The following is a 12,206-nucleotide window of genomic DNA, read 5'->3' as shown; positions in this document are numbered from 1 at the left end:
GGTGCAAGGTAAGAGCCTCATTTATCATGAGACATAGTGCTTTTATACACTCTGCTCTTGTGCTTGTTCTGTTAATGGTGTTTAAAATTCAAATGGTTTATGATGATGAGGGTTTAATCGTCTGTTTCTGTGCTGGAAATGTCATGCTGCTCTCCACTTTAGAGGAGACTGCTCCACCATGTCAGCCCCCTCTGCTCCTCTACTGCAAATGATCTGCTCTGTCTGAGTGACTCAGTGATTTTTGGAGTTGTAGCATCTCAAGTTCTAACCAGTCACAGGGTTAATGGGTAATGCTGTGCTGTTGCTGTAGGTAAAACATTTTCTCAAGAAAGGAGCATTTTTATTTGTCATTATGCGTCTGTGTGTTCATGGCACACTTCACTTCCGACAGGCTGATGAACCAATTATGGACGTTTTCCGTTTTGCACAATTCAGATGGGTCAAAGTTTTAAAATCATCTTATTTGTCTGCTCCTATTTCAACACCATGAACACTATCAATTTAATAAGGAGGATCAATAATGCTATTAGAGATGCAATAATGAGTCTATTAAATGATCAGCCAAATAATCAACAAGTATTTTGATAATCAAATAATCACTTCTCATGTCAGCTAATGCTTGAAAAAATATGTGATGTGATGATTTATTCATATTTGGGTCCAACAAAACAAGACGTGAAGATAACATAACATAGCATAACAATTCATTTAGGCTGAATCCAAATGTGCACCCTCTGGACTTGCAGACTGACCCCTCCCGAAATTCAATCCTACTTACCATGTGTTCACCATCACCTCAAGTACAAGGGCTGACCTGCTAGAGGAGTGTGTTCTGAGACAGACTTCAAAGTTAACACTCCATTCTTAACAGTGCTGATGTATTCAGGTCTGCTGGTCTCAAAGCTCAGTGAGATTGTTCCTTTAAATGAACTACTAAAAACTTCTAAATACTATAATCACATTAATGCTATGGTGCGGGACTTTTGACTCCCCCTTCTGGAATTTTGAGTAATTACAAAAATACTCTCACCCCCCATCTCACCCCTATTCCACAGCCCCTATCCCAAGCAGTGCTCTGTTATCCCATGCACAGAAATGTGTACATCCAGCACGTCCAGTGCGCCAGCGCGGGAAAGTTGCCTCAAACATCAGATTTAAAAACTATACCGTGAATTACAGGGAGATTTATCAGGTGGTGATACGCTCAATCAGCATTGTGTGAACTCAGGGCCATCACACTGTAGACGGATAAAAAACAACCTTTGCTCTCTAGATTAGCTGGTTATAATGAACAAGTTAGTTATTAAATCTATAGGCGTCTATAGGCCTATTATTTTGTGTGTACAATATATGTCACTACATCTTGGCAGAACTGAAAAAAGGTCAAAGGTAAACATTTTACAGTCTATTATTAGTGTTGTTGCTGCTGCTTATCTGTTTTTAATTATTGATCATCACCTAGTTATTAGTATCCTACATCATCAGTTTATAATCTGTACTGCTGCAGGATTATAGGTCATTTTACAAACATCTGGTGAAATGTGCACCCCTGAGCAGACTCTCTCCAAGTCTGCATCAAGTCCATTTAAGGGCCCTTGTGGACTTGATGAAGTGCGGGGTTTAGACAGCCCTCACCCCTCACGGATTTCCCGGGAACGCGCCCGCAAACGGGTCTGCAAGTGCGGTGAAGTCTGGACATTTGGATTGAACCAATGGGAAGAAGAGCCTCGTTGACCGGAGTTTCCCCCGCTACTCGAGATGTCGCGCACGGCTCAGCGCCTTTTTTACGCACGATGACTGATCGTGACAAGGCAGCGGGCACGTTACGTAAGCGCGCAGCCACAGAGGGCATTTAAACAGTGAGGCTGCGAGGCTCCAGCTGTAAACTTTTTTTTCCTCTGCTGCTGAGACCAGCGTGTCTTCATCCAGGCTCTGTACAGTGTCACTGTCCAGAAATGTCCTCTTATAACAACAGCGTGTGTTTGAACGAGGCCAGGAGAGTAGCGATTTTCGGAGGGACTCACGGGAACGAGATGTCCGGCGTGACGCTCGTAAACCTGTGGGTGAAGAACGGCGCCGAGATACAGAGGAAGGGGGTCGAGACCAAACCTTTCATCACCAACCCGAGAGCTGTGGAGAAATGCACCAGATATGTGGACACGGATCTGAACCGAGCCTTCACCCCAGAAAACCTCAGGTACACACACACACGCACACACACACACAATGCACCTGCCGTCGTACGGTGTCGCTGCTGGTTGTTGTTGTTGCTGTCACATGTTGAATACAATCTGTTTCAGGGGCACGGTTCCACTAAATACACGTTTGGTTTTTAGGTTCAATCTATCCTAATGAAATTAATCCTAATGGGGGAAAAAAACAACATGGCACATTTGCATACCAGTACTGCCAATTTTGACATTGTCTGAATGGTCGTTCTTAGTGTGTGTACATGTTGCCATTGTGAGTGTTTTTTTTTGTTTTTTGTTTTTTGCAATGAAAAGACTTAAATCTGAACTCATTATTGTGCCTGTGATCCACTGGAATCTCCTCAAGGATCCAGTTGTAGTCCAGTATTAAAGGATGTGACCCACAGTTAATGGAGATGTCATGGAAAATGTAATGACAGCGCCAATTATGTAACATTATTGGCATAATTGACCATAGTATATGTGTGTGTGTGTGTGTGTGTGTGTGCTGTGGCAGACAAACGAGGAAAAGATCCTTTAGTGAGAGCATGATGGTGAACACAACAGAATGAAAAACAACACAGCGTGGACGTAAACAAGGTGTAGGATGTCTTAGTGTAGGATTCATACTCTGTTATCTAAGGTATTACTACAATTATGCAGTCACGTGGGCATTTCCATCAAACTGACTATTATCACAGGTAGTGTGTGTGTGTGTGTGTGTGTGTGTGTGTGTGTGTGTGTGTGTGTGTGTGTGTGTGTGTGTGTGTGTGTGTTTACCATCGTCCATGCCCCCCCCCCCCCTCCTCCTCCTCAACCCCTCTCCCCCCCCACCTGCGCCTCTGCCAATAACAGCCGAGCAGTAAGCCCCCTCCCTGGACTTCAGCTGAGTGCCAGCCAGCAGGAAAAACGTGACCGAGCTGCAACTGATTTAAGACGATTTTTTTCTTTTTCATTCTCTCCTTTGTGTGTGTGTGTGTAGTGTGTAGTGTGCACTATAGCGGAAAATTAAGTCTTATGCAAACCCTGGCTCATACAGTCAAGTGTGCATGAGCGGGCACAGCATCCTATTTACTAATGTGGTTGGATAACAGCATCTCTATTCTTAAATCATAATGGGAATTCTGTAATAACACTCACAAGGTCATTGTAGTGTGTCTGTTTTACCCAGAGGGGAACTTATGATAATCACCATGGTATTTTGAAGTGGGCTTATTTATGTATTTAATCTTGACCTTACACCATGTGGCATTACTGATGTGTCTGTCATGGTAATAATGTGGTGTTTACAGTCATTTTGGATAGTGAGTATATACAGTACAATGACACTAAGTGTACATAATAGTGATACTATGGAAGGATTCCTGATGAGATTCACAATATTTTACCTGTAGTGTGTCTGTGAAAGCTCTCATCGTATAAGGGGGGAAGTTACTGTCATTGCTTCATCACACAGATTTTTCTCTTTAAACATCTTCTCTCAAAGCTCTCCAGCTTACAAACTGTTTGGCCTTTCTGAAACCAACATATAAGAAGATTAACTACTTTCTAAAAACAGCCCATGTTGTCATTTCCTTCAACTTAAATAGACAGCTCTGCTCTTACCCCCATATTTAGTGACCATGTGTCAATTCAGTTTAACTTGGTGTGTTTTAGAGCACTTTATCAGCTGTAGTTGACACTGTGCTTGTGTACTGACGTGCCGGCAGTCCAGACAATACCAGATATTTGCTGAAAATGTGGTCTAAAGAGCAGATGTGAGGGAGGTGAGACAATATGGGCAGCAGAGGTGCTATTCTACAGTGGTTTGGAGAATGTCCTAGACTAGGGGTTATTTTGAAATGCTTTAAAAGAGCTAAAAGAGAGAGAGAGAGAGAAAAAAAGGGCAGCTCTCATTCTCTCTGTTAGAGCATATACAGTGTAATATCTGTCTGAGGGAAAGAAAAAGAAAAAAAAAAAAAGCAAGCTTAGTCCGGGGGACAAAGTGAATTTCTCAAGTGCAGGCACGCGATGTGTAGAAAGTGAATTTCTTCTGAACTGTCACAAAAGGAGACCACTGTCCTGCTGAATCCAGCTTTTGTGTCCCAGCGTAGACTTAATGGCTGCCACGGCTGTATACACTAACATAATTTCTGTTCCCCTCACGTGAAAAACAGTGGGAAATACAATCCACGAATCCACCACAGAAACAGGAAATTCTTGTTATTCAGCTTCTGAGGCTTGCTGTACGTGATCTCCATTTTAACCCTGCAGTTACTGTGTTAATTTACAGGCCATTATTCACCGAGACAAACACAGTCGAGTAAAAGTGTCACAGGGCATCTGGGACAAGAACACACCCTTGTTTAAATCATTAACATGCTTCATTGCTCATTGTTCCTTTCAGCTTTACTGTCTGATAAGATATAAATCTGATGACGCCAAATGTGAATTCTGTGTGTGTGTGTGTGCTTGTGCCCTGCAGCGCCCTGGGAGGAGATGACCTGCCCTATGAGGTGCAGAGAGCTCAGGAGATCAACAGGATATTTGGACCTAAAGGAAGCCCGGAGGCCTACGATGTTATCTTTGACCTCCACAACACCACGTCCAACATGGGCTCCACTCTCATTCTGGAAAGCTCCAAAGACCACTTTAATCTACAGATGATGAACTACATCAAGGTGATGACCTCAGAGAGAGGTTTAAAATCACAGCACAAACACACCTGTGTAGTAGCAGTCATCAGCAGCATTAGTTAGTATAGGGATCTGCTGCTGGAACCATTTGCTTAATATACAGTATGCAACACGTATGATTTTTTTACGCTTCTCAAAAAGGGAGAAAGTGACAGCTGGAGACTTTGTATCTCCGGTTTTCTCGCACATTTATCTTCCAAATCATTGTTTGTGCTGAAGAGTCAGTGTTTTACTGAAGTTAGCTCTCTATTGAGAGGTTCAGTTAACCTTTGTAAATAATGTCATGAATTGTTTAACTTCATGTGTTGGACAAACTCATCTAAAGGATCATCCATCCAGACATACTCAAGAGTTAGCTGTTTCCTTTGGTCATTATGTGCTCTGAGCCACAAATCACAGATGAGTGTGAGATGTCTTTATGTGTTTTATATACATACACAGAGGTGTTTAGGATGTCTCTCGAAGATACATATAACATAAAGACATATTTTTTTGGTTTATAGCTGCAGTTTGCAAATTGCTTTGTGTCAGAAAGACAATTCTTACTTTGCAAATATTACATTAGCTTGCCTGTTTGGAATATATTGTACTAGATCTCTTATTAGCTCTGTTTCTTTTTCTTACTCTACAACACAAATCAAAGGCAGGTAGAGCAACACCAGGGAGGAGAAGAAACGCACTAAGTAACATACTCTTTGCGACAGAGCTTATGAGGAATGTGTTCAAACACAAAATGCTTACACACGAATACATAGATTGCAGTTTGACACCACTCACTATCATACTATCATTGGGCATCAGCTTTTCGATTACGAAGTGTTAGATAAAAAACTGAACTTTGAGTTCTTTTACTGACTTTCTGGTAACTTCCAGCAATCGTTATTCTGCTGAAACTAAGACAGGCTGGTTTCCTCTACCAGGATTGAGTCTTGTCCAATGTCTAAATGTAGATTTCAGTGGAAATATCTTGTAGGCTTGTGTGGGGGAACTGGCCCTAAGTATTGTTTATTCTACTAATATGTTATCTTGGTCATAACTAAAAATAGATTTAGTATAATGGGGGGAATTTGCAGTGCTGATGACTTTGTCTAGACTTGAGCAGACAGATGTTGGAGTCCTGCAGTCGACTTGGTTTCGCTAATGATTCAGAGACCCCTCAAGATTAATAAACACAAACAATCAGCTGTTATCTGAATTATCGACAGCTTAAACTTTTAAACTCAGGAGAACGTGATTGGACGTTGTGATGAAGTGGACCACAGTGATGATAAATTATGAAAACAAGAATCACTTTTCTGCTTTTATTGCTGAAAACGATTCTGTGCCTTTACTGATGACCAAGATAGACAACTTAAGCTTGATTCATGCTCATGGTCATTGAGTTAGTTTGCTTGTTATTTCATTTGTCATATTCCTTCCGATGCGAGTCAGTGCAAATTCAATTTTCCACTGAGTCGAGCAGAACTTCAAACCGGTGCCTCACTGTTACATTAGCTCTGCTTAAGACAGCTGGCTGATGTGACGCATGTGACTTCGTTAAAGGTGTGTTTTTTTATTTTTAGCTGAGTTCTTGTTTTCGCTGCGTTTGTGTTTGCAGAAAGCCATCGCTCCAGCCAGCTGTCTCGTCCTGCTGAACGAACACCCTCTTCTGAAATATTCCACTTCACGCTCCGTAGCCAAGCACCCCGTCGGTGAGTCTCTCAAGTCCGGCCAAATCACCCTGGGGGAGATAATGGAGGAAAGAAATAGCAGACATTCCCCGAGGTTGCTGCTCAGGTGGTGGGAAATAGTTGAACACGTGCAAACGAGTCTCTTGGTTGTTTTATTTCAGGTCTGGAAGTGGGTCCTCAGCCTCAAGGTGTTTTGAGGAGCAACATTTTTGAAGCAATGAGGGTCATACTGAAACACGCCCTGGACTTCATCGACCTGTTCAATGAAGGTAAGAGAAGCAAGCCGCAGCAGCTGAAAAATATAAGCTACAACATACCATGTTTATATGGCAATAGCCCATTTTAGAAGGAAATAATGAAACCCTAACATTTTCCCTTGAGGACGATGAATATTATGATTCATGTGTGTTATATAACAGGAAAAAAAGTTGTTGATGGTCAGGCTGTACGTCTGTCAGCATAACGAGAAACCAGACAAGAAATGACAACTTGCTCATGGGTGCGCCTGTCTGATTTAACCACACGTACCTCCACCCAGAACTCTAAATTTATTAGCATCTGGCTCATCTCTGCCTCTTCCCCTACAGCACAGAACGGTGTTCAGAGTTTGCATGTTTAGGGGCAAAGCGGCTTTTCCTTCCCTCTTTTTTTTACGTAAACAAGTGGTCCGTGCCAAGTGTGAGTTGCAGTTCTGTCGGTTTCCCCCGACCGGCCTGGCTGTTGAATGGCTTGCTTGTTGGGAGTTGGTCAGTTTCCATGTCATTAGGGTCTGGCTGCCAATGAGTGTGGTAATCTTCTGTCGTGGGGCCACACTGGTGCTGATGAATGCTCTGGCATGGTGATGAATTGGTGTTCCTGCTCTCTGAGGCTGAGCATCATGAAGAAACAACTCGTTGAGCTGTACCAGATTACGTTATTGTAACAGTTGAACATGACTTCCTCTGTACATAAATTAGATTCAGTCGCAAACTGAGATGGCTTTTGGAGCATTTGTCCTTTTTGCACCATGCTTCCATTTGCATATTAATACAACTGAGTGGCCCCATACTTATGGTGTGAAGCAAAACATTTGAGTGTGAGCTCTGCCAAAAAAACACTGCTCTTCCTGAGTTGTTTTTTGGAGGTTGAAATGAAAGACACGGCAACAATCTCATAAAATATTTTAAAAGGCTTGATTTTTGACATGAATTCCATATAAAATCAGCATCAGCCTATAAACGTCATATTAATCTTGTTATGAAGCAGCACTACTGTTATAAATATTTCTATTTTATTGTTGGGACCCTTATTGACCTCCACTATAAATGTTCAATATTACTAATTGGCAGCTATTTTTAATGCAAAAATGCTCAAATTTCACAGATAGCAGCTTCTCAAATATGAATTTTGCTTTGGTTTTTGATTGTTGGTCAGACAAAACAAAAATATGTTAACTTGAGCTTCACGGAATAATGATGGACATTTTTACACTGAACAATAAATCAGTAATTGCAGAAGATAACTGTCAGACTTGCTGATAATGAAAGTAATTATTGTGATGGAATGAGATTATCCTGCCCTCAGTTTTGTGTGAGCAGTTTGGTAAAATGCAACTGTACGACAAATGAGCTCAACAGATAGCATAACAATTCAAGTTCTAAAACTCGATTTTGGCATAGAGTCCCTCCTCAAGACCAGGACCACAAGATCAATAAAATAGACCCAAATGATATGGAGCAAACCAGGGCCAGCCTTGCATATACTGTATTTTTTTTAATCGTATGAGATCATGATGCCCCACATAAAAGATCAACTTTTGCTTACCTTAAATCTCAGTTTATGTCCTTTTTTTAAAGAATAACTTAAAATACTGAAAGTCCTCCACCAAGAGGTATAAGAGATGTTGTTTGTTATGTGTTGTTTAGGCATGGAGTTCCCTCCTTGTACAGTGGAAGCTTTCCGAGTCACAGAGAGGATCGACTACCCCAGAGATGCCAATGGAAACATCATTGCCATGGTTCACCCCAATCTGCAGGTAGGGAAAAAAACAAACAAGAAAAAAACATATTTGACCCATCGACCCTGTCAATATAAGTTATTATGAAAGAGGAAATGAGAGATCTTTGGTTGATGTTTTACTTGGAGCAACACACTCAAGTTACTCCTCTGAGGTTATTGCTTGTTGTTGTTTCAGGACTGTGACTGGGAGCCGCTGAACCCCGGTGACCCTATGTTCCAAACATTTGATGGGAAGACCATCCGCTACCAAGGCTCAGGCCCCGTCTATCCCACTTTTATTAATGAGGCAGCCTATTATGAAAAACAACAGGCGTTTGTAACCACCAGGCGAGAAACCTTGGTGGCCAGCAGCATCAGAAAAGCATAAAAACTGTTTTGTGAGGCTAACGGCGATCTTGATTTTGTGTTAGCCACAGCAACGTGTATAGATTTTGCACTTTGTTCTGTTAGGAAATGACAGACTTTCCTCACATATTGATTAGACACCATCTTTTTACACACTGATTTAGTTTTTTTATGCGTTTACTATCAGAAAAATCAATTAACTATGCAAAGAACATTTGTGGAGGCTTTGCAAAGAGTCACTGTGAAAGTCTTTGATCTGAAGACTGGTATATTGTTGTGATAAGTATATATGATACTGTTGTTATTTAAAACCTGATTACATTAAATTAACTAAGCTTTTTTAAAAATATTAAAGGCCAGGCTTAATCATGGATGACTTATGAATCATTACACAGCACTCATTAAGTTCCCTTTAAACTGCTCAGGAAGGCCATTGAGGATCATAACCTGCTATTTTTGACCCAAAACTGTAGTCATTTGTCTTCTTCTGAAAATATATTTGTAAAATCTTTGGGAAGATGTTTGTGGCCTTTGATACTACCTACCTGTAACTCCAGTGGTTGCATCTGTGGTGCTGTCCTATTGTTGCCTTAAAAAAAAGAAAACAACTGATTTCAGTGAAAATTGCACAACGAATTTGGAGTGGAATTTGTAGATTACGTGTTGGACAACGAGCTATTATTTTGATAAGAGACGGTACGTGTTCTGTTCCTTGATACAAATGGGATGCAGTTTGAAACATGTTTTATAATAATATATATATGTGTGTCTATTTTGATATCCTTGTACTGTATGTTTGGTTTTAAGTGATGTATAGGACTTGAATAATGGAAAGCACATGTACTTTCTAATGTTTTTACGTCTTTTGTTGTCTTGAAGTGTATCGCTGTGGTCTTACAGTCATTCATTTTTATAATCTTAATTCATTATTTTTGGTAGCACTGTTTATAATATTAGTAAAGCTCACTGTCCTCGATGTCCTGTGGAAATTGTCCAATCAATAAATATAGTGCTATGCTATTTGGTTGTTTATTATTGGCGTTGCAGATGCACTCTTGGTACTGTGTTGCATTGGCTCCGTCAGGCTTCTTTTGTCATGCACCTGCAGCCACAAGGGGGCATCACACAACCACTAATCTGTGATCTGTATGTGATGCACTCTGCTGTAGCCTATAGTGTAATGGAGCAGCTTGCAGACTGTCAGAGATGCATCTTTTGCTTTTTAGCTGCCTCTGCTGGAGTGTACGTTAGTGCATTATAGCCAGCATGACATTGACAAGGATCTCCCTATGAATTATTTCAATAGCATAACTTTTCATGCCCCAGAACATCTTAATATAGCTCAAATATACAACCAAAGTTTTTCTACTTGACAGAAATATTTAAAAAAAACACTTATATAATAGAACATTCATTATGTTTCATACTTTTGGATGACTGTCCATATTGACACTATTTATGTAATCATAAAGGAGTTGATGTCATCTGGTAAAATATTCGACTTCTAATCACTTCACTTACATAGATATTCATTTAAGTGTCGGAAATCCTGACCAAACCTTAGTCTAATTTGCCTAATTTTTTAACAAAGCAGCACACGCTTGAGTTCCTGTTCAAAAAAACATCTGTGACTGACACTACATCAATGTGTAATGGTAGATAAGATGTTCAGTGTTTACAGAAGACACACAGATGTGTTGACAATGACGCATCATTTGCAATGAGTAACCAGTTAATGCTACAATTACAGCTAACTGGAATTTTTTTTACATGTTGTTGTTGGATGACAGTATTGGTCGTTTCTCATTCTCAGAGATGAATTCCATCTAAAAACTAAATTAGATATTAGATCATATTTAAAAGTGAATATTAGTTAGAGGCCGAGAAATGCTAGGGGTCTTATTTAATCTGTGGATTTATCTATAAGAAAAAAAGCATGCACATTTAACAGAATAAATACAATAATACATCATTTTACTTAATTATGCACATTTGGTTTGTGCAGTACAAGGAAGTGTGGATCAACATTTCCTGATTTTGTTGTCTAATGAATCAAATCACTTTGGGAATGAACCAGAATGCAAGTGGGAATACTGGAGAGAAAACTTTTCTGTATCTGTTAACAGCACAGTCCTACGCAGTGTTTCCTTAGAAATTATCACTTGAATGAACACATCACTGAGAAAACATCTGTTTAACCTCCTTCTAAATGGAAACTGTAACATCATTTTCATCCAAGCATAACAAGCAACAAGCCTTGAAATCAGAGATCACACATGAGAAAATCTGGACTCAGCTGTAATAATTCTGCAGTCCACAAGCTGACTATATTGAAGACTTGTATAGTAACCTGAAAAGTCTGTAAATTTTCTGACAGGCATGCGATTTGTAATATTGTTTCATGACTACAGTACAGACTATAGTCGTAGCCTTTCTCATCTATTCATTACAGTAACACAATCAGGGCTCTCAGGTCTACAACTTGTGCTGATCGATGATTCCTCCTGGCCAGAGAAGGCTTTTAAGAGAATGATCTTTCAGTTCTGGGCAGCGATCCAAACGTGCACTTGAAAGACCAACTGTCCATCTCATCCCCCACCTTCCCTCTGCTATCCGTAGTGATAACTTTCTCCTCTGTTGTATTACATTACAACTCAATTTACTGGAAGTCTTCTGCTTGGCTCATGTTGAGGTTAAGGTGGTCAGGTTGTGTAATCATCACTCATGTAAATCACCATGATCACATATGTTACATTTGACAAACTGAAACTAGATGTAAAGTGTCTGTGTGGTGTGTCACAAATGAAGTGGGTGGAAAAGACTGAGCGGGAGTAACATTTTTCTGCAGTGATAAAATAGCATCAGTCAAAACAAGCAAGAGAATGTGTTAATCTATGTTATGGTGTGTTTCTGCATACAATATGCATGCATAAACGCATTTGTAAAGGCACTCATGTGGGCACGCTTGTTTGTGGTGCCACTTAAGTGTTACGGCCTGATAGCATATAGGCTGATGAATAAGCACATACGACTTCTTCTTCCCTTGTGTCTAATAACCAAAACCAGCAGCTGAAACCAGCATAGAAGCAGACGGGTATCTGAGGGAACAGACTAGCTCCAGTCATGCAAGTTAGCAAATGTTTATCCATGCTGTTAAAACAATGAGTGAGATGATAAGACCCATAGATGTGTGTTAATCTATGAAGATGAATGAGTGTCTTAATGTTTTTCTCTGGAACTCAAAGCAAGTGTTAGCTTTTCCTCTTCTGTAAATATCACAGTACTCATATCTCATATGTTCTTAAGAGAAAAGGGTTAGGCTGTATTGT

At 40.2% G+C, this 12,206-nt stretch overlaps 1 protein-coding gene across 1 annotated transcript; it reads left to right on the top strand.

Moving 5' to 3' along the window:
• The first annotated feature begins 1,955 nt into the window (after window positions 1-1,955).
• aspa (aspartoacylase) lies at window positions 1,956-9,543 on the top strand. The gene is made up of 6 exons (XM_062433473.1): window positions 1,956-2,197; window positions 4,654-4,849; window positions 6,462-6,555; window positions 6,696-6,803; window positions 8,439-8,548; window positions 8,708-9,543. Exons 1-6 carry the CDS (start codon window positions 1,956-1,958, stop codon window positions 8,897-8,899), a joined length of 942 nt encoding a protein of 313 aa, XP_062289457.1. The 3' UTR covers window positions 8,900-9,543.
• The last annotated feature ends 2,663 nt before the right edge of the window (window positions 9,544-12,206 follow it).

Source organism: Scomber scombrus, chromosome 14, assembly GCF_963691925.1.
Source record: "Scomber scombrus chromosome 14, fScoSco1.1, whole genome shotgun sequence".
NCBI classification, from domain to species: domain Eukaryota; kingdom Metazoa; phylum Chordata; class Actinopteri; order Scombriformes; family Scombridae; genus Scomber; species Scomber scombrus.
Note: the sequence above shows the minus strand (reverse complement) of the source record. Positions and strands in the feature narration are given on the sequence as shown.

Bases quoted from the DNA above. Each gene is read 5' to 3' on its own strand.
- aspa (XM_062433473.1), top strand. From the start codon at position 1,956: ATGTCCTCTTATAACAACAGCGTGTGTTTGAACGAGGCCAGGAGAGTA. The intron at 2,198-4,653 runs GTACACACACAC...TGTGCCCTGCAG, and splicing joins TTCACCCCAGAAAACCTCAG to CGCCCTGGGAGGAGATGACC. The intron at 6,556-6,695 runs GTGAGTCTCTCA...GTTTTATTTCAG, and splicing joins CGTAGCCAAGCACCCCGTCG to GTCTGGAAGTGGGTCCTCAG.